The sequence below is a fragment of the Pygocentrus nattereri genome, chromosome 2 (assembly GCF_015220715.1).
Source record: "Pygocentrus nattereri isolate fPygNat1 chromosome 2, fPygNat1.pri, whole genome shotgun sequence".
Classification (NCBI taxonomy): domain Eukaryota; kingdom Metazoa; phylum Chordata; class Actinopteri; order Characiformes; family Serrasalmidae; genus Pygocentrus; species Pygocentrus nattereri.
The window spans coordinates 53,086,006-53,108,056 of NC_051212.1; the positions used below are offsets into that span (position 1 = coordinate 53,086,006).

Here is a 22,051-nt window from a genome sequence, read left to right on the forward strand (position 1 = left end):
GATACTAAGTCGTAATTATGGAAAACCTTCTCATTATTATGATGACGTACACCTTCCACTGGCGGAAACGGGCGTCCACAGAATTCCTCCGAGTCGCTAGGAGGCAGTGTTTCAGAGCACAGCGTTGCGTTTCTCCACTAAGCCATGTGTTTAGTGAGGTTCTGGACAGCCCCTTACACGTGAGCTAATATAGGGGTTTATATTTGGGCTAAAATCGGTCATTTTAACATTTTTCCTGATTAAACAGGGACTTTACGTGACTTTTATTTTGCCTGGTTTTCCGGGGTGCTGGTCAGACGGGAGCACCGCGTGGTCAGTGGGTGATAAACGGGCCTTGTTTTGGTTTTTGTTGTGGTTTTCTCGTGAAAATGGTCCGTAAGCTGAAGTTTCATGAGCAGAAGCTCCTGAAGAAAGTCGACTTCATTAACTGGGAGGTGGACAACAATCTGCACGAGGTGAAAATCCTGAGGAAATACCACATCGAGAAGAGAGAGGACTACACTAAGTGAGGAGTCCTGATGGTTTTTAATGGTTTTGAGTCTTTGTGATGTTCATAATGTATCAGCTGAAAAACTGAATTTACCTCAGATTCCCGTTTCTTCTTCCTGTAAAACCGCTTTGTGCTACTACGAAGCTGTTAAGATGACTTGGTGATTATTTTTAATAAGACGTCGCCACGAATTACTATGTTGAGGCCACGGTTCACTATATTGGGGCCACAAATTACAACCTTAAGGTCACAAATTAATATACTGAATCCATTAATTAATATATTGAGGCCGCAATTTATTAAATTGAGGCCAAAAAATGACTACATTAAGGCCATGAATTAATATATTGAGGCCACAAGTTAATATTTTGAGGTCACAACTCACTAAGGCCATGAATCAATATATTGAGGCCCCAAGTTAATATTTTGAGTCCACAACTCACTAAGGCCATGAATCAATATACTGAGGCCACCAACTAATATATATTAATATAATACATTTCTCTTAACTCGTGGCCTTTAAAGGGGAATTCCACCCAAATTTTCACAAAGTCTGTAATTTAACGGCCAAGAAGGAAAACGAAGGCATTCAGAGCGGTTTGGTGTGAAATGCTCTGTTCTAGAGAAACGTGTCAGGTCGGAATAGCTTACAGTGTTGCTGATGGGAACCGGACGTCCACCTCTAAAAAGCTGCCTTGCAGAAAGTTATTATATTAAATGATTATGAATTCATTGCAACGTTGTTTTATGATTTTTTTTTAACAACTCATTGCAGAGAGATACATGTAAAGCAAAATAGTTCCCTTAGAAAGCTTCTTCATTATTAATTATTGACTATTAAAACAATTTAAAAAGCCTTTACAAGAGTAAAGTGGTTCCCTTTCTTAATCTATTCAGGCTTACATTCAAGGCATGCTAAGGTAAAGTAGTCCCTACAGACTAAAGGCATCATTTCAGATTTGCCTCTACTTACCATTGATAACGTTACATATAAACGGTTAAGACGGCATGTGGAGGTTCTCATGGTTCCGGTTGGTAAATAAAATGTCTATATTTGTGTTGTAGTCATGGCGACCCCTGGTTCCCATCACCACCACTGTGAAGAAATCTAAGCCACTTTACACCAAACCCACTCTGAATGACGTGTTTACATGTTTACATCACAACCACTGAATTATGCCGAAATCTTGATAAATCGCCGTGGTCATGGTCGTGAAGGATGCTGCAGCCTTTCTATCGATTTCAGTGAGTAATTCAGGTGTGATGGTGTTTCTTGCAGGTACAACAAGCTGAGTCGCAACATCAGAGATGTAGCCCGGAAAATACGCGACCTGGATGAGAAGGATGGGTTCAGAGCTCAAAGCACCTCCCAGCTACTGGAGAAACTGTAAGTTCCGTTTTAAACACCAAAAGAGGACAGATCCCTTTAAACCTAAACTATGCAATGACTGAAAAATGATCAGGTTCATTAGAACATCTTGGGAGAGGAACATGAGGTGGACATGTGCTCTGATAAGTATCTCTCTCATTAACAGCTACAGTGTTGGCTTGATCCCCACCAAACAGAACCTGTCTCTCGCAGATAAAGTCACCGCGTCCTCTTTCTGTAGGTAAGTGCACTTTTCGTTTAGTTCGTCATGGAAATAAAGTGATGTTGGTGCAAGGAAGCAGAACTTGGGGCACCTGTATGTTTAAATGTAATGTAGAGGTCGATATAGTGCAGGGATACGACTGGAATCTCAGCGCAGCTCAAGGTCAGAAATTTGAGGAGGTTTGATGTGGTGTGTCGAAGATATAACCTCACCTCCTCACTTAATGGGAGAACAGACACGTTTTATGTTGTGTGTGTATATAACAAAAAATTGTATTAGTGAAGTATTTTAGTGCCAAAATATATTGTAATGTTAACAAAACATAATTGAAAATGCTTCCGTCTTAATTTGTGCATTGTTCTGTCTTTTTGGCCCTCGATCCACCACAGACATTAGCCACGTTTCCATGCAGCCTGAGAATCTGTAAATAGTCAAATGGCTCAATTAGAATAGAGTACGTTCATGTAAACACCTCAGTCGGAATAATCTAGTCCGATTGAGGATACTCCGATTACAATCTCTGACTGAGCGAGGTGCGTAATCCTGTAAATAATCAGTTAAATAGAAGAATAATATCCGTGTAAACGTCTGTATCCGATTACATTCCCTATCGGAAAGTTTCAGTCCGTTCTGCATGTGCGTCGCGTCACAGTGAGAGTTTATACCGTTCAACACGGCGGAGCAGAAACTGGTCTGCAGAGGAGACGAAGTTCATGCTCTGATCTTTAAAAGACGGCGGTGGGACGGACGTCCAGCTTATGTGTCTCAGAACACGACGTCTTCCTCTCGGCCTTCTTTAATAAGGACGTGTGAAGGACGTTTTCTTATATAAAAAGACCCTGTGTGTGTCAGTGTGGGGGGTTTTTATATGGACTGTGTTTGTTTGCCTAACTGTCAACGCTCTCCTTGGCTTTTCTCTCATCTCTGTCCTGTAGGAGGCGGCTGCCCTCTGTCATGTTGAAGCTGCGTATGGCTCAGAACTTGAAGACCGCCATCACTTTCATTGAGCAAGGGCGTATCCTTCCTAATCCACGTTTATAGGACGGGTTCCGTCTTTCGTTTGAAAGGCGTGTCGCTTGTCACACTGTTTAATAATAAGAGGCTGGCAGCTCAGGGCTACATAAACATATGACCGTGAGAACAAGGCCTGAAAATGTCCCAGATGTGGCAGCAATACAGATTCTGTAGGGCTGAAGTAATTATTAGTGACCAACGGGCAAGTCCAGGGTTTTTTGCTAAATTTCTACGCAAGTTATTATAGGGTGATATGTATAAGTACATTGTATTGTATTGTGACATAATTAGTCACAATATATATTATCGCCCAGCCCGAAGTCATTAGACCTTGTAACTGTCTTCAGTCCTGCAACTATCGCGGTTCCTTCACTGTATGCCAGATATTCGTGTTGGACCCGACATCGTCACAGATCCTGCTTTTCTTGTCACAAGGTCAGTTCTAACTTATATTCATCAGTTTTAAGTCATTTGGAGAATTTGCTACACTTAAATACTTTTAGGCTGCATTCGCGCCTGCTATTAATGCCCATTTCTATTGATGTGAACATACATGGACAATGACCGATTTAGTTGTTTTAGACGGCGACAATGTTTTAGGCCAAAATCTTCCATCACAAAACTATCGTGAGATAAACCTGCAGGAATCAGGCAAAGTATTCATGCCCGTTCCATGCAATAGTGTTCTGTGTGGACGCCTTTTAGAGGCATTCGCTTTGGACGCCAGCGGCCGTATTACAGAAACTTCCTATTTGGGAATCTTGTCTTACAGCAAATGATCTCATCTCAAGTTAAGAAACTTAACTCGACTGAAGTCGACAATCAACTGTCATGTCTGTTACCTAGCAACCCACCGTATGTGCACAGCTGAGACGTAAACATGTAATCAGGTTAGTTAGCCAGACAACTAACGTTAGCTACTGTTACGGAGGTAAAAAGGTCAAATAAAACTAAAGCACGATGAACTGATGGTTAATAATGTCGTGCCAGTGCTTCGTGCTGTTTATCAGAGCAGTACAGTCTCCAGTTTCAGTCTCCATTTCCCAAACGTTATTCCTCCTAATAAAGACACACGTTCAGCTCCGTCCACCACCATCGCTGTAATATTTTATCTAACATGTTTTTGTCAAACAATAACACCCGAATGTAAAAAGAGGGGATGGTGGGCTTTTAATCGCTGTTAAAATAGATAAATAAACACAAGTCAAGGCACCATTTTCAGTGTTCAAGACCGTTTTCTAATCTGGAAATAAGATTATAGATTGAAGAACTGTTGTTCCGTAATATCTTCTGTCCTAACTTCAGTCTTACCTGAAGTTGCCATGACAACAAAGCAGATCTCAGACATAAGAATTTTCTGTAGCACGGCCCCTGATTCTTACCATCACCGACTCGGCAAGTTTCTCTAGAATCGAGCACTTGACATCAAACCACTCTGAATGACTTTGTTTGGCATATATAAATAATCAGAAATTTCATTTTGTCTCTACGAGTGAGGTTTCTCCAGAGGAAGAGTCGCTGGTTCTAGCTTTTTAGCATCACCTTCAATAAAGATCTTGAGTGGATCAAGTTGTAAATTCCTGTTTGGTTACTAACGACACCTGATCTTCTTCTTACAGGAATATGGAGGATTTTGTGACCTGGGTGGACTCCTCCAAGATCAAACAGCATGTCATGAATTACAATGAGGAGGTACGAAGTGCTGCACGCTGTGATGATGCTAATGGGATTTCTGGGCTTTCTCCAAGTCACTTTTGTCCAAAACGGGGCGTTCGTGCCTTGGCAAATCCCATCAAACTGCCGGGATACTCTGTTGAAATGCCAATGCCAGTTAGATCCAGTGGATCATTGTTAAATGGTTGCCTATCAAAGCAGACGTCCGCTGATGATTGGAACCAAACATGGCCTTTTTATTTAGTGAACACTACTTGTGTCTTCTGAGTTTGTATGTAATGTTGATGACGTTAAATGGTCTGAAACCTGGCGGGGTGGTGGAGGGACCACAATGTTCTCAAAATGTTCTCAAAACGCTCTCAAAACGTTCGCCATAATGTCTCGGGCATCAGGCAGTGAATTCATAACCACTTCATGTAGTAAATTTCTGTGAGGAGCCTTTAGAGGTGGACGTCTGGTTCCTATCACCCCCACTGTGAATAGTTCTGACTCCAGTTCCCCTTTAAGGCCGAATGCTGTGCATTGACTGTTGAAATGTGCAAAGGTCTGGTCATCTTGCATGTAGTTTGTAGGCCACTGTGCCCTGTCAGACTATTTTAGGCCTTCAAACAAAGTTCTAGGCTGTTGGAGCAGAAATAGCCTGGCTCCAAAGCTGAGGTCCTCTGGAGCTTATGGGATAAATCATGGATTGTGTTTTCCTTTCTCCCCCAGCGCGACGATTTTGATCTTGTGGTTTAAAGCTGTCGGATCTGGAGTCGTCCATCCTGAGAGCCGAAGGAGAGTTCAGGGGCCGCTCTGGATCTACGCTCAGCAGAATGATGCGGAAGAAAGGCAGATGCAGTGTGGACGGTCACGAACGTGACTCTATCCCCACCTTACAAACCTCTGTGATGGCAAATTGCGTGACTGCGTTGCTTCGTGAGATAAAAGTATCTCGCATGTTTAATATCCACTTCCACTGAGAAGAGTCATTCTGGTAGATCTTCGTTTGTCAGGGACTTGCTTTGTAACAGAAAGTGTAGAGCTGGTGAAGAATCTTCACTTTCACGCCGTGTATTTCATCTTTTTAATACTCCAGCATCTTAGCTGCTGGTTTGCCAGCAGTCCAGCTGGAGGAGTAACTAGAAAGAAGTAATAAAGCTGAAAAAATAAAAAAGAAACGCATTTCTGTCGGGCGTTATTCACATCACCATAACAACGCTGAGGGGTTTAACTCCAGCGGCACTGCTGTTTCTGATCCACTCAGACCAGCGCAACACACACTAACACACCACCACCACCACGTCAGTGTTACTGCAGTGCTGAGAATGATCCACCACCCAAACAGTACCTGCTCTGTGAGGGTCCATGGGGGTCCTGACCACTGAAGAGAAACAGATGGACTACAGAGTGAAACTATACGGTCAGTGGAGCTGATAAAGTGGACAATGAGCGCAGAAACAAGGTGGTCAGAATAAAATCCTATGTGAGCGTGTGACATGGTAAACCGTGCACCGTGATTGATGTCTGATCCACTCCTACCAGCGCAACACACACTAACACACCACCACCAGCACCATTCTCAGTGCTGAGAATGATACACCACCCAAATAGTACCTGCTCTGTGAGGGTCCATGGGGGTCCTGACCACTGAAGAACAGGGTAACAGAGTATCAGAGAAACAGATGGACTACAGTCTGTAACTGTAAAACTACAGAGTGCAGCTATACAGTAAGTGGAGCTGATAAAGTGGACAGTAAATAAAGTGTATATATAATGTATATCTCAACAGCCAATCCCAGCCATTGTGTCACATCCAATACTCTCCGATAGGGCGCTGCTGCCCCACTCTAAGCGTTCCTATTCTAGATTGTACTGTGGTTTCTCAGCGCTCTGTGGCTTTTTTTAAACTCTCCTTAACCATTTAAACCTTTACTGTCTGAATACGTTCGATTCATAAATCGACCAGCTTCGCATCACTACTGTTTACAAAAGGCTTCTGTTCAAACCTACAGGGACGCATTCACGTTCTCGGTAAGTTTGCTGGCTAGGCGACCGACCGCAGCGTTATTTTATTCAACAAACCTTGTTTTTATTTTAAAATGAAACTACAATAACCGGCCGCCGCTGTTTCGCCGAAAAGCGTCCAGGGTGGAATAAGGCACCCCCTGCGTCTTTGTTCTCTCGCTCGATTGCTAATGCCTGGCTGCGATTTCCATGCAGGACACGAAGCTCCTCGCTCCCGCTTTCGCCGCTGATCGCTGACCATAAACATCAGGTTTTCACAAAGGTAGGACCAGCCCGGCGGTTCCGAGCAGCCCAGATGTGGAGCGGTTAACCCCGTGTCTGTCCTCGTTTCAGTGCTGTTACGTTACGTCCCCTAAATAGCTGTTTTGTTGGCCATTTCTATTGTTATTTGTCTGCGTTAGCGCCGCCTCTTCGCCAGCTTCTTGTTCGAATTTCCCGTTCCACCTTAAATAGCGCAGAAGTTGTGTTCTGCAGCATTTAAGGTGGAACGGGAAGAGCCGAATAAGAAGCTGACTTGAGCTTCGTGCGAAACTGCGGTATCAGAATCCACCACGGTCGGAAGTCTGTGTGTAAATCTGGGGTAAAAGCAGTGTTTTGGTTTTAAAACCTCTTTTTCTTTCGCTTTGCTTTAGTGCGGCTCGTACCGCCTTACTAGGCCGTGTTTTGCCACCAGCCAATGGAAAAACAACAGCGGTCTGTGGACGAAGCTGAAGTTCGAATTTTCCGTTCCACCTTAAATGCAGCCCCTGCTGCGTTCGCGTGTCCTGGCTCTAGAGTGGAAACGGCGCGGTTTAAGGTGGAGCGGAAAATTCCGAAGAGCAGTGAATATGCTACTCTTACGACCTGGTTCCTTAGTAAAGAGAATGTTCTAATGTTGCGTTCTAGCTATGTAGAACCATTTTGTGCTTAAATGGTTCGTTGCATGGTGAAATCGTTCTTCAGATTGTTGTACATGGTTCTGTCTAGCACCAAAAAGGGTTCTTGTCTTATTACAAGCTTGACATTGCAACAGTAGCGTAACCCTTTTGGTGCTACATAGAACCGCTTTCAAAATGGTTCTCTGTAGGACCATGTGCAACACGTTCTCCATCAGTCTGAAGAAGCGTTCTACCATGCAGAGAACCTTTTAAGCATGTCAACGGTTCTTTGTGTGTTCATGGTTCTATATAGAAGCATTGTCTTTACTTAGGAACCCTCGAAGAACCATCTTTATTAGGAGTGTTGAAGAACCCTTTTTGGTCTTACGTAGAGCCATTTACATAGAAAGGTTTCTATACAGAATCATTTACAGCACGTTCTCCATCACATTCAAATGGTTCTTTGAGTGTTCATGGCTCTGTATAGAACCATTGTCTTTACTGAAGAACCATTTTTATTAGGAATGTGGAAGAACCCTTGTTGGTCTTATGTAGAGCCAATTTCAAAAGGTTTTTATACAGGTTCTATACAGAACCAATTACAGCACGTTCTCTATCACATTCAAATGGTTCTTTGAGTGTTCATGGTTCTATATAGAACCATTTTCTGTACTAAAGCACCCATGAAGAACCATCTTTATTAGGAGTGTGGAAGAACCCTTTTTAGTGTTACGTAGAGCTCTTTTCAAAAGGTTTCTACATAGAACCATTTACAGCACGTTCTCCATAACATTCAAATGGTTCTTTTGAGCGTTCATGAGAAGCATTGTCTTTACTAAGGAACCCTTGAAGAACCATCTTTTTTTAAGAGTGTAGAAGAACCCTTATTAGTGCTGTGTAGAGCCATATAAAACACATTCTCTGTCAATCTGGGGAACGTTTTCATCAGGCAAAGAACCATGAAATGGTTATAAATAGGACTCCGGGTTCCCTTAAAGAACTCAGCTCAGCATTGCTGTGGTTCTCTCGAACGTCCGGGTGCGGATGTGCGTTCGTCTGGAATCTCAGCTTTTCTTTTTCGTGATTCACTCCAGTTCGTTTTTGAGTTTAGCTTCTCAGTCAGAACCAATTCAGCTCAGAGAGTCATTCCCAGTCATCGGACTCAACGGAGCTCATCCGGGAAAAGCTCCAGTATTCCATGCTCTAACCCGTCCATCCTACTCGGGCTACGTCTGGAGGGCCAGTGGATTGGAGTAAATAGTGTCTGTTGACCTCTTGACCCCCTGTTTCCTGTGATAGTGAGGGGCATCTTCAGTTTTTCCCCCAGGTTGTGTCGGAAGTCTGCAGGGCTTCACGTCTTGCTCCTCTTACCTGTTCTAGCTCATCGTTCACCATCAGACGTTCCATGGGGGTGAAGTGGGAGTGTTGGGGCAGAAAGGTCACAGGTACACAGGAGCCCTGATGGAGATAACAGGCCGCTGTCTGGCTTTGTTTTATTGGCTGACGCTCTTTTACAGACCGGACCCTTATTGCACTGAACCTACACCCACCGGCCACTTTATTAGGTTCAGTTCAGTTGCTTGTTAACACAAATAGCTGATCAGCCAATCACACGGCCACAACTCACTGCATTTAGGCCTGTAGAGGTGGTCAAGACGACTTGCTGAAGTGCAGACCGACCGAGCATCGGAACGGGGAAGAAAGGGGATTTAAGGGGCTTTGAATGTGGCGTGGTTGTTGGTTCCAGACGGGCTGGTCTGAGTATTTCAGAAACTGCTGATCTACTGGGATTTTCACGCTCAACCATCTCTAGGGTTTACAGAGAACGGTCCGAAAAAGAGGAAATATCCAGTGAGCGGTCAGTTGTGTGGATGAAAATGCCTTGTTGATGTGAGGTCAGAGGAGAATGGGCAGACTGGTTCCAGATGATAGAAAGACAACAGGAACTCAAATAACCAACCAGAATCTCTGAGGAACGTTTCCAACACCTTGTTGAAAGTCTGACACGAAGAATTAAGGCAGTTCTGAAGGCAAAAGGGTGTCCAACCTTTTGCCAGTGGCCGGCGAGTCTATAGGCCAGCTTTGGTTCACACGGAGGCTTAAATGTTCCCCAATTTAACAATTTGTTCCCTCGGTTTAATAAAACCATCCCTTTGTTTGACCTCTCATGCTTGTGGGTATATGTTGGTTTGTCCATTCAAATTCACATCGTGAGGTGAATTATTCAGTAACTGCATGAAATAAATGTACATTTTTATTTCATTTATTTATTCTTGTAAAATCTCCCCTCAAATTAACAGAACGTGTGTTCTATGATCTCCACACATCACTACATGCTTACAATTTACTGCTGAAGGCCAAAAATCTCCGACGCTCTTTGTGTTGTTTTCTAAAAGTGATGTTTCCAGAGCAGATCACTGAAGAGACGCCGTCTGTTTATAGTTTAGAGCCCAGATTTGGGGAAAAACGGGTCGACTTTCAGTAGAAAAACAAACTGAGTTCAGCTTCTTTTATTATAAGGGTTTAAAATGATGTCACCGTCTATTAGACTGGAGAGAAGAGCTACAGCCTCACACGACGCCCAGCTTCTTAATGGAGCTTATGGAATATGAACGTTATGGAGAACATGACCAAGTGCGGTTTGGACCCACCGGTTTTAAAAATTGTAAAATTATGACCATGTATGTGTATTGTGGATCATAAAAAAACACTTCACCAATAATCCTAATTTCTGCTGGAGCGATTAATAATCTAATCAAAATCGGATGTCTGCAGTTATCTGATTATTCAAGTGGTCATATGAACAGCACACTCCAGTTTCTGAGGTCGGAGTGAGGTCTGGAAGTCCAATCAAGAGGCTGGATTTTAGCTCAGGAGTCAGACTAAGTTAAGTGATACTTTTTTAATCCCACAACCGGGGAAATTCCACCTCTGGATTTAACCCATCCATGAAGACCACATACACACTAGTGAATACACACACACTAGGGGGCAGTGAACACATTTGCCCAGAGCGGTGGGCAGCCCATTCCACAGTGCCTGTGGAGCAGTTGGGGGTTAGGTGTCTTGCTCAAGGACGCCTCAGTCATGGACTGTCGGCTCTGGGGATCGGCAACTTCCCAGTCACGGGGCCGGTTCCCTAACCTCCAGCCCACGACTGCCCCTACTCAGTTCATGTAACTCTTACTCTGATTTCTTTCAGATTTCTCAGTCTGAGCATGTGTGAAAACAGACGGCGGCACTGGAAATAAGCAGCGAGACGCATCAAGACACTTTGGAGTGACGCTGAAACCAGACACATGCTTGACGAAATAAAGGATGTAAATATTCCTCGTCTTCTAGATGGTGTTTGTTCATATTTTCAGGTAAAGCGACGTGATGTTTTAATAAAAAGCTGTGGTGTTAATTTTGAGTTTTACGTTACGTTTACGTCACGTCATCTTCTGCGAGCGTATTGGCTGGTTGCAAAGCCGAAATCTGATTACCGTCTGACTCATGTAGACCCAGAGTTTTCCCATTATCCGATTACTCAAGTGCATGTAAACGCAACGTTCGGATTACTGACAAATTCTGCCTTTATTTAATGCACTCAATTAGTCTTTGAGTAAAGAGTCCTGGCTTAGAGCTGCCGCCGCTGTTTACCATTCCTACAGCTGGAACCTACTACAGTTCTATTCACAGTGATGTATCTAGAACATTCAGAACTCACTCACTCGAGTCTCAGCGCTCATCATAATGCACAGATCTGATTGGCTGAGTAGCGTCAGGTGTGACATTTACAAAATATCTGATTGGTCTGTGAAAAGCTACGCAGATCAAAATATTTTTCTGTCATTTCCTAATTATTTGAATTATTAGGTCAATAATCTGACGTGTAAAGCTTCTTTCACACCGAATGCAGACGTTTTCCCTGCGGTGCTTTCAGACACAAGCCTTTAAGCATCCGAATGGTTCTTTGAGTGTCCATATCGCCCACCCCTAACTGTATTGAGACATAACTGGTAATACTAACAATGTCATATTGCCCGGCCGTATACAATGTGTTCATATGCTTTTAGTAATCGGATAACTGTGGAAAATCTGATTTTGTCTGTAATCCGATCAACACGTTTACATGCACTTGAGTAATCAGAGGGAAACTCCAGGTCTACAAGAGTCAGATGGTAATCAGATTTCTGCTTTACAACCGGCCAATAAACTCAGAAGAAGACGTGACGTAAACATATCGTAAAACTACGTGCTGTGGCTTTATATATATATATATATATATATATATATATATATATATATATATATATATATATATATATATATATATATATATATATATATATATATAACATCGTGCCAGTTTACCTGAAAATATGAACATACATCATCTAGAAGAGGGTTCTCCGGTTTCCTCCCACAGTCCAAAGACATGCAGTCAGGCCAGTTGGACGTGCTAAATTGCCCATAGGTGTGAGTGACTGTCTGTGTCTGTCTGCCCTGCGATGGACTGGCGACCTGTCCAGGGTGTATCCTGCCTTCCGCCCGAAGACTGCTGGGATAGGCTCCAGCACCCCCCACGACCCTGACGGAGAAGCGGCTAAGAAAATGGATGGATGGATGGATCATCTAGAAGATGAATATTTAAATCCTTCATTTCGTCTCGCTTATTTCCGGGGCCGCCGTCAGTTTTCCCACATGCTCAGACTGAGAAATCCGAAAGAAATCAGAGTAAGAGTTCACACTGAGAAATCTGACTACTGAGCTAAAATCCAGCCTCTTTATCAGATTTCCTAATCAGATTTCTAGACCGTGCTCTGATCTAAGAATGTGTGCTTTTACACGACTAAAGCTAATCGATAAGCTTGACTTGTTGGCTACGTCAGCCTCGCAGTTCCAGCGTAAAACTAAAGAAGCGAACATGTCTTGACTGATTGATTCATCCGGGGTTAAGCTGGAACCGGTGTCTGATTGTTTGCCGACCTGTCCCTAACACTGGCCTGTTCGGCAGATCGGCGCAGCGACTGAATCCTAGGCCTCGGCTCGGCTCGATGTGTATCAGCAGTATTCGGTTGGTAACTGAGCATCAGCTCTGCTTGTCGGTGAATACTATGAGACCTGAGCTGCCTCGTTCCAAAAATAGGCCACAGTTTGGTGACGTGTTGGCCATTGTCCTCTGTAACAGAGCATCCGGTGTCGTATTTAGACTCACGTTGGACAATAGCTGATGAGGTGACGTCACACAGGAGAGGTGGCTGGGGATGCAGACTCTCTGACTCGGGACAAACCTCCTCCTGTACGCGTTCGACTGTACAAGGAATACAAGAGCGCAGTAAATCAGTTTTTAAAGGGAAGCTTTTCATGATTTTCCGTGATTAAGTGGTTGAGATGTAAACAGTCAGTCTGAGTGGTTTGGTGTGAAACGCTCAGTTCTAGAGAAACCAGAAGTGTTCACAGTGGTGGTGATAGGAACCAGACGGAGGAACCAGGAGTTTAATGCTTCTCTCTCTCCGTCTGTCTTTCTCTCGCTCATTTACACTCTTATTCTCTCTTCTTTCTCTCTCTGTCTCTCACTTATTCTCTCTTTTTGTTCTCTCTCTCTCTCACTGTCTCCCTGTGTCTCTTTAACTCTCTCTTATTTAACTCCTGTGTCTCTTTAACTCTCTCTCTCTCTCTCTCTCTCTGTCTCTCTCTCTGTCTCTCTCTCTCTCTCTCTCTTATTCTTTCTCATTCTTTCACTCTCTTTGTCTCTTTCTCATCCTATCTTTCTTTCTCCTTACACTTATTCTTTCTCCGTCTCTTTCACTTTATCCCTCTTTCTGTCTTGCTCTCTCGTTCTCTGTCTCTCTCACTATCTTTCTTTCAGTTTTTTGCTGTCTCTCATTTTCTCTCGTTTTCTCATTTACACTTCTTTTTTTCTTTCTCTCTGACACTGTCAGGTGCTGTAGACAGTACGATGCCGGAGGTGGCGGTGAGGCAGTGAGGCGATGGGCTGCACCTCTGCCAAGCCGTTATCAGCCGTACCCGGAGACGAAGAGGGGCGGAGCAAAGCTTACAGCAATGGAGATGCCTTCTCCGGTCAGTCCTGCGTTTTGGTCATTTACAGTGATGGTTGGGTCAACAGTAGTGGCCAGGCAGACTCATCCACTTGTTGACTTTACTGCTCGGTGTTGACGCTTTAAGCTTGATGTCGACAGTCACTGATCAACTGAATATGACATTAACAACATGGGCAACAACCTCAGAGAAGACAGCAGGTGAGGAGCCTGGTGGTTTCAGGGTCTGTATCTCCGGTTCCCGGAATGTGATCCAGGGCTTGTTGGAAAGGTCACATCACGCTGTACTGACCTGTAGATCGTGGCTCTCGGGACCTCCACTGGGGGCGAGCGTCTCAGCAAGGGCGTCTACGGTGCGTCTAAGTAGGATGCAAATGTGCGAGATTCCGGGGACCGTATCTCCGGTTCTCTGAAGGCTCGTTCCAGGGCTCGTTGGAACGGGCACATCACGCTCAGTGGAGCTCGGCTTTGTCACGTATTTTTAAAGTCAGATTTTCAGAGTCGCTTATTGCAAAACGTTCTTTTCTCCTGTGGCTCTATTCATGACCTGAAAAGCAATTAGTCAGCATCAACGTCTTAAAAATGATGGTTGTTCAAGGGTTCTTTACTAGAGAAAACAGTTCTGTATAGAACCATGAACACTAAAAGAACCCTTTGCGTGGTTAAGAGTGCTTTGCTTGGTGAAGTGGTTCTTCAGATTGATGGAAAATGTGTAGTAGATGGTTCTGTATAGAACCTTTTTGAAAAGGGTTCTGTATAGCATCCAGAACAGTTCTATTATTACAACCTTCATAACGACAGAAGAACCCTTTTTGGTTCTCTTTTCAGAATGCTTTCATGTAGAGCCATCGACATCTACAACACTTCTTCAATCTGAAGAGCCATTTCACCGTGTAAAGAACAATTTAAGAAGGCAAATGGTTCTGTGTAGAACTCGTGGTTCTAAATAAAACCATTTCCTTTACTAAAGAACCCTTAAAGCACCATTCAGCAGCGCATCTGAGGAGAAAAAAGATCATATGCTTGTCATTTATGGTCAGCCTTTCCACGTCAATCCGAGAGTCCTGTCCTGTGAAAGCGGCGATGATATCTCGGTGGAACCTGGACCGAAATAACCTTCAGCTGATGGACAGAATCCCAACCAACCTTAATGGAACATCAAAGCCGTGTTGAACCCATTGAAGTGTCTAATTTGGGAATTGACCGTTGTTGATTAAGGCTGTGTCTCCTAATGAATGTGTGTGTTGGGGGGTGTGTTTCTCTTCAGATGAGTACAAAATGAAGGGAGTTGAGAAGGTGAAGTACGCGCATGGAGAGGAGGAGCGAATGAACACGCGCAACCAGGAGAACATGGTAATGTAAACACACACAGTTTATTAAGGAGGAGTTCCATCGGTTTTCCAATCACAGTTTCTACATAGTTTTAAGATGTAAACGGAGTCGTTTTGAGCGATTTGGTGTGAAATGCTTTGTTCTAGAGTCAGAATTGTTCACAGTGGTGGTGATAGGAACCAGATGTCCACCTCTAAAAGCCCCCACATAGAAAGTTATTACATCAAACGGTTATGAATACACTGCCTGATGCCTGGGACGTTGATAGTTTTGAGAAGGTTTTGGCCTAAAACACATTTTTAAATTTAAGTTCTATGGTAAAAACCTATGTTTTTAGACTTCCCACTATTTGACCATCATCAAAGTTCCGTATGAAAGCTATATAAACTCAGAAGACACCTGTAGGTTCACTAGTGGTTTTGGGCAGTAAATAAAATGGCTATATTTGTGTCTACAGTGACCCACTTCACACCAGACCACTGAGTGTCTGCAGAAAATATGAAGGGAAGATTAAACAGTCAGTGATATTGTCCTTTCATTTGCAAGGGAGTCGAGAACGCCTTAATCTGAAGGTGTCGTGGGATTTGATGCACTGAGTCGTTTCCTAAAGAATCATATTCGAATAAAAGACGTTGTCTCTCCTACTCGTGACCCTCTAGAGCAAGGGGTCATATTAACTGGCCCCCAGATTTACTGAGATTATTTTTTATTTCATTTTTAATTAACGTTGTGCTGTAACCTGAACTGGCCATGCAAGAACTTCAGCAGTGTAATAGACACTTGTAGTAGCCTTATTATAGATTTGACTAATTATAGTAGAAATATTACATGAAAACTTTGAAATTTCCTAAATGACCCCAGGAGCTCAGTCTTTTTACGCCTACCTGTTTGCTTGAACTTGGACCCCCGGCATCCTTTCTTTGCCACAAGATCAGTGATACTTCGGCTCAGTTTCTGAGCTGCTGGTGCAGATGTTGAAAGAACTGCAGCTGAAATGCAGCTAATGTGTTTGGTGATACGACTGCTGTGGAACTGTGTAGAATTGAGGTGTAGCCACTGTCCCGTAGATTCTTTTTGGGGAACCAGAGTCAAAGGCACACGTTACATTGCAGTGCATGCTGGGGACTGTAGTGCAGCACGTTGTGAAACAGGCTGATAGGATCGGATTGTGTCGTGAACCTGATCCGGCCCTCCGGCCTTGTGCGTGACCCGTGGGCTCTAGAATGTTCATAGTCAGTTTTGTTTTGTGTTTCAGGAGAAGAGCACATTTTTGCACAAAGGTAAACACAAAGATGCCGGTGGAAACACTAATAAAATAAGGTGAGTGAAGAACACAGCATGCATCATATGAACTTTAGTCTGTGCACTGAAATATAAGAGAAGAAGATATATATATATATATGTGTGTGTGTGTGTGTGTGTGTGTGTGTGTGTGTGTGTGTGTGTATGTGTGTGTGTGTGTGTGTGTGTGTGTGTGTGTATTTTGGTGGCTGTCAGACCTTGCATGGCAATTTTCCTTTTGCCCTTTAAAGTGTGTTCATTTCATGATGAATGGACCAAAAGAAACAGCCCACCCAAAGTGTGTGTGTATATGTGTGTATGTATGTATATATATATATATATATATTATCGGGTCAGTGGCTTAATGGTTTACGTGTCTGACTGGGAATCAAGACATCCGCGGTTCAACTCCCGTTAAGTCGGTCGCATAATATGGTGACGTTTCTTTCTGGGCCAGTCGTGGGCTGGAGGTTAGGGAACCAGCCTCGTGACCGGAAGGTCGCCGGTTCACTCCCCAGCACCGACAATCCATGGCTGAGGTGTCCTTGAGCAAGACACCTAACTGCTCCCCGGGCACCGTGGTTAGGGCTGCCCACCGCTCCATGCAAGTGTGCTCACTGCCCCCTAGTGTGTGTGTATTCACTAGTGTGTATGTGGTGTTTCACTTCATGGATGGGTTAAATGCGGAATTTCCCCATTGTGGGACTAATAAGGGTCACTTTTATATATATATATATATATATATATATATATATATATATATATACACACACACATATATATGTATGTGTTTCTTTTTTCTTTTTTTTTTAGTATCCATTCCTCAGAGAGCCAGCAGGAGTTCTTCAGGATGCTGGATGAGAAAATTGAGAAGGTGAGTTACACCCAGTTGTGCTGGTCTCGTTTAGGCCTGTAAAACTAACAGAATATTTCAAACAAAACAGGTTTAGAAGCTAAACAACGTCTTTTTGGCTGCTAGAGTGAAGTCCTCATAATCACATTGTTTATTCAGCATGAGTGCACACACCTCCTGAAACGGCAGCGCTGATTGGCCAAAATCCAAATCGCCATTTGCTTGTTCGGAATAACAATCTGCCGATTCCAGCCTTGATCATCCCAGCAGGAGTAGACTAATAATGATAGTTATATTCCAGATGCTTCTCACACATTGCGATCTCATTTTGATTTCTGTACAAAGGGTCGGGACTACTGCTCTGAAGAGGAGGACGTCACATAGCGCCATTCTGCTCAGCTCGGCCCAGCGGAGAACCCGTCCTGCCCCGGAGTTCCTCACATCGCTCCTTTCCTCGTCTTCCTGTTCCTCAAGAGAAAACACCACGTGCCAGACTGAACCCGGATTCTCTCCTGTTTACATTTTTACCACGGTGGGGTTCACAGGTTAGGTGAGTCTTGGCAAGGAAAGGAACTTCCGATGAGGTGAAAGGAACCAGGACACGGACCGGATTTCCGACGGACTGTCCTTTATCGCCCCTGCCTTACAGCTACCCCAGCCCATAAATAAGCCTTCTCCTGCTCGTAGACTCGAAAGGAATTGGACTGAGCCATCGCACAGGCTGGCCTGGACGTCTTTTCATCCAGCCTTTTGAAGAAGACGCAGGGATGGACGTTACGCTCCCTCTTAAATAGCCACGTCTTCTGAGAACGAGAATGAAAGTGTGAGATTAGGAAAAGCCATGTGAAGTGCTGCGCCCGTTCGGATGGCCTGGTGACGGATCTTGAGCAGATGGACTCCAGCGGACTATTCCTCACATTCCAGGAGTCTGTGTTTTTTTTTATATGTTGGTAATTTTTGTTCATTTTTGATTTTGTTATACAAACTTTTTTTTTTTTTTTTTTACTTTTTTCACAACAATTTTTTTTATTTTAAGTGTAACACTGCTCAGGACTGTAGTGCTGTTATTTCTGACTGTTAGGGGGGCGACGCACTTGGTTAGTTTCTTTTTAGGACTCGATGGGATGCTCTCTTGGATTTCACCATAGCTGAATGACCGATGGATGGACAATATAGCATTTAGCATAACCGTGTTTAGAGGGACCAGTTACAAAGCATCGTTATGACGTCATGTAGATTCAAATGCATATTTCCGTGTTTCTGTAGTGCATCGATGGTTGAATATTACAAATCTGCTAGATGTCAAATGTAAGATTCACAATCTTGACTTGGCGAATGCAAGTTGCCCAACAGAACGTTTGTCCAGCGGAGGAGATCAGACACTACGCAGTAGGGATGCACGATGATACCCCAATCGCATCAGCATTTACCGATATTTCAAACTGGTATTTATTGTCCCCAGAAGAGCAGAACTTTCAGGCCACGCTGGGTTACTGTGACTAGAATATCTGTACTTTATTCATTTCACTGCATTTTTAACTCCCTACAAATAAATATTATATTTCTTTGTGATTTATAATCTGGCTGGATCTCATAAATAACAGAGTGCATCATCAGATAAATACCAGCGGCCGTATTACAGAAACTTCCTACAACCCCCCCCCCGTCTTAAGATCTGACCAGTCAAGATGAGATTTTACACAAATTTGTATAACAGAAGGAAATCTTATCCTGATTTAGGAGTCTTATCTTACAGCATCTTAATTCACTCCATCGAAGTGGACAATCAACTGCCATGCCTGTTACCTAGCAACCGACCATACGCACAGCTGAAACATGAAACGCGTAATCAAAAAAGGAAAGTTAGCCAGATAGCTAACGTTAGCTACCTTTTACTGATGTAAGAAAGGTCAAACAAAAATAAAGTGATACTTTAAGGTTGTGAATACTGTGAGAGCACCCCCTGCTGTTTATCAGAGCGTCGCCGCTCCTCAGTTTCAGTCTCCATTTCCCAAATGCTTTAGCTGAGCGCGTTAACGCTACTCCTCCTAATAAGCAGACACTTCAGCTCCGTCTCCTCGTTTTTCACCACCATCACTGTAATATTTCATCACCAACATTAACACAGGAAGGTGATCAGAGGGGCGGCGGCGTTTGAGTCGGCAGCATCCGAGATGTTTAAAACGCAGTTAGAAAAGAAAATCATCTCCCAGTGAAAGCCGCGTTTTACGGTAGAAATAAAAGGAGCTCATTATGCTGGTAGTGAACGACGCTGCCTGACTCAGCCTCAGAACCAGAGAAACGGACCTTAAACAGAAGTTAGGACCCTGTTGGGGTTCATCCTAACTAGACTAAACCTACACTCGCTTCTTAGGTAATCTAAAAGCTAGGGCTGGATTTAGGAGGTTTAGTCTAGTTAGGATGTTTGTGTGGTGCTGTTTTCTTGTCTGGAGTTAAGAGCTTCAGTCCTAACTGAAGTCGTCATGGCGACTCAACAGATCAGATTTCCGAGTGTTGAGGTTTCTGTAAAACGGCCCCTGGAAAATATCGAATAGCAGCATCAGCCCATAGTTCCCACATCAGTGCATCCCTACTGAGCACGTACGTACTGGTTCGTTCACGCGGTGAATTCAAACAGCCGTCGAAACACTCAACACTCACTGCTTCTGAGCTACACTCGCTTCTTAGGTCCCTCTGCTGCGCAGAATCTGTTGGCAAACTTGCAGACCAGACTTTAATCTGATTTAAACAGAGAAACGTACTATTAGCACAACGCACAGCAACTTTTGGCTACATATAAGTGCCCCTGTTTCTTGCAGCTGTCCATTCACTGCTTTCAAATGTGCAAAAACTAGAGCCTGACTGATTTCTGGAACTGATGCATAAATCTAGCTGCTATTAGAGTGATGATCGCTGATTATATACACAGTCACGTCAGTCTCTGACGGCTAGTTGCTTAATTAAGGCCTTCTTCGTTCTCCATAACGTCCCTCATCCAAACCTGGTAACCAACGTTTGTAACACACTGTGAAAATTCCAGCTGGGGGTGGACGATAAAACCGGAAAATCGGTTATCACGATACCTAAATAAAATTATGATACTCGATACGCGTCACAATATTCTGACGCAGACAAAATGGGCTACACTCTTAAAAAAGACTGTGCTTCAAAGGGTTCTATATAGAACCGTGAACACTCAAAGAATCGTATGATTAAAGGGTTCTTTGCATCATGAAAGTGTTCTTCAGATTGATGGAGAATGTGGTATAGATGGTTCCGTATACAACCAAGCTTGTAACAACTGGGATTCCATTAATCCGAAGAACCTTTAATCGAGGGTTGTTTGAGCGTTCATGGTTCTATACGGAAGTTTTCTTTGCTAAAGAACCATCTAAAAATAGTCACATAAAGAAAATTCAAAAACTAAAATACAATGATTATTATTGATCTTACATTCTATACAGCCCTGTGTTCAGTAATGCATACCGTGTATGACAATGATAAAACATATCGACCGTCTCTAAAACCAGCTGCCCTTTATGAATGGATTAATAAAAATGGCCTAGACTTATATGGAATAATAATATGATTACATTAACATGCAGCCGGGTCCAAAAGTTTGGGAGCACTGGTGAAAATGCTGTTCGCGTTCCTTTCTAATTTAATACAAAATTACAAATGATCATTATTACAAATTATCATACAAATTTATTCAAATTTTAAAGGTAAAACACTCGAGCTGGACTCCCCAAGTTTATAAGCCACGGATCAGTAGATCGAATCCACTTCAGAGACTGAAAACGAACTTTAACGGAAAAAAAAACAAACGTTTTGGTAAAAAAAAAACAAAAAAAACAAATTTACTTCAATTTGAATTGTGACCTAAAAATGTTTAAGATTTTCACGATTCTAAAAACTTCCCACGTAACAGGGAATAACGTGCCGCCCCCCACCAAAAAAGCCAGCACTGATTCTCAGTGTCGTCTGGACTTTTGGACCCCACTTTACCATCAAGTTAAGAACCTTCGCACCTTTTTTCCCCTTACAAAGTTCCTCTTTCACGCAGAGTTTTGTAAGGAGAGCGACGATCGGCCCAGTGTGTCTGTGAACCGATATATCGGTCAGGCTCCAGTGAAGAAACACAAAACTGTAACGACTGGACATCAAAACTGTCCACCGTGTTCTCTTTGCTTTCCTTTTAGGAACTCATACCACGTGTATGATAAGTGCCCGATACTGTCTGTTCTGAAATATTGCCAAAATGAAAAATTCAACATTGACCTTGTGGTTTGACCTTCACTTGTTATGACATGATTCTAACAGTAGTCCCACAGCACACCCAGTAAAAAAGGTACTGGACCGTCACTGGGCTGGTCCCCTCAAGGGTTCGTCTTCAGTACCTTTACCTGTGGACCACTGTACCATATTCCTTTGAAATTGGTAAGTTGTATTGGCTCCACACATCCTGTATTGAACCCAGGCTATTTTTGTTCTGATTTAAAGCATCAGGTTATGAAGAGGTATAATATACGTAGCTTCTTTTCTGGGTAAAGCTTATTTAAGGAACACGACTGGACCTTAAAACCATTGTTTTGGTTACAGTACTGTTTTTACTGACCATCTACCGTGGAGTGCACCACTGTCAGTATGAACAAGTTTGTAGACAGAGTAAAGAGAGACCACCAATCACAGTTCAGTTGCTTGTTAACACAAATAGTTAATCAGCCAATCACACGGCTGCAACTCACTGCATTTAGGCATGTAGAGGTGGTCAAGACGACTTGCTGAAGTGCAGACCGAGCATCAGAACGGGGAAGAAAGGGGATTTAAGGGGCTTTGAACGTGGCGTGGTTGTTGGTGCCAGACGGGCTGGTCTGAGTATTTCAGAACCTGCTGATCTGCTGGGA

General features: G+C 43.3%; 2 protein-coding genes across 4 annotated transcripts; both read left to right on the forward strand.

Annotated features, from left to right (window-relative positions):
- Window positions 1–122: 122 nt before the first annotated feature.
- On the forward strand, window positions 123–5,934 carry imp3 (IMP U3 small nucleolar ribonucleoprotein 3). Its single transcript, XM_017703352.2, has 7 exons — window positions 123–505; window positions 1,770–1,877; window positions 2,026–2,100; window positions 3,018–3,097; window positions 3,480–3,531; window positions 4,716–4,788; window positions 5,482–5,934. The coding sequence occupies exons 1-7, from the start codon at window positions 369–371 to the stop codon at window positions 5,506–5,508; spliced, it is 552 nt and encodes a 183-aa protein (XP_017558841.1). The 5' UTR covers window positions 123–368; the 3' UTR covers window positions 5,509–5,934.
- Window positions 5,935–6,612: 678 nt separating this feature from the next.
- zgc:55943 (uncharacterized protein LOC406337 homolog) lies at window positions 6,613–21,424 on the forward strand. 3 transcript variants are annotated; one of them, XM_017703420.2, is made up of 6 exons: window positions 6,613–6,783; window positions 13,562–13,700; window positions 14,946–15,031; window positions 16,266–16,330; window positions 17,105–17,165; window positions 17,490–21,424. In XM_017703420.2, exons 2-6 carry the CDS (start codon window positions 13,610–13,612, stop codon window positions 17,526–17,528), a joined length of 342 nt encoding a protein of 113 aa, XP_017558909.1. In that variant the 5' UTR covers window positions 6,613–6,783; window positions 13,562–13,609; the 3' UTR covers window positions 17,529–21,424. The 3 variants fall into 3 exon arrangements, with proteins under 3 accessions (XP_017558909.1, XP_037387838.1, XP_017558910.1); XM_037531941.1 differs by lacking the exon at window positions 6,613–6,783 and adding an exon at window positions 6,915–7,039; XM_017703421.2 differs by lacking the exon at window positions 6,613–6,783 and adding an exon at window positions 7,236–7,357.
- The last annotated feature ends 627 nt before the right edge of the window (window positions 21,425–22,051 follow it).

What these genes read in the sequence shown, in the direction of transcription:
- imp3 (XM_017703352.2), top strand. Translation starts at nt 369, where the DNA reads ATGGTCCGTAAGCTGAAGTTTCATGAGCAGAAGCTCCTGAAGAAAGTC. An exon ending in AAGAGAGAGGACTACACTAA is followed by an intron (nt 506 to 1,769) that starts GTGAGGAGTCCT and finishes TGTTTCTTGCAG; the next exon opens with GTACAACAAGCTGAGTCGCA. An exon ending in TCCCAGCTACTGGAGAAACT is followed by an intron (nt 1,878 to 2,025) that starts GTAAGTTCCGTT and finishes TCTCATTAACAG; the next exon opens with CTACAGTGTTGGCTTGATCC.
- zgc:55943 (XM_017703420.2), top strand. Translation starts at nt 13,610, where the DNA reads ATGGGCTGCACCTCTGCCAAGCCGTTATCAGCCGTACCCGGAGACGAA. An exon ending in CGCGCAACCAGGAGAACATG is followed by an intron (nt 15,032 to 16,265) that starts GTAATGTAAACA and finishes TTTGTGTTTCAG; the next exon opens with GAGAAGAGCACATTTTTGCA. An exon ending in GGAAACACTAATAAAATAAG is followed by an intron (nt 16,331 to 17,104) that starts GTGAGTGAAGAA and finishes TTTTTTTTTTAG; the next exon opens with TATCCATTCCTCAGAGAGCC.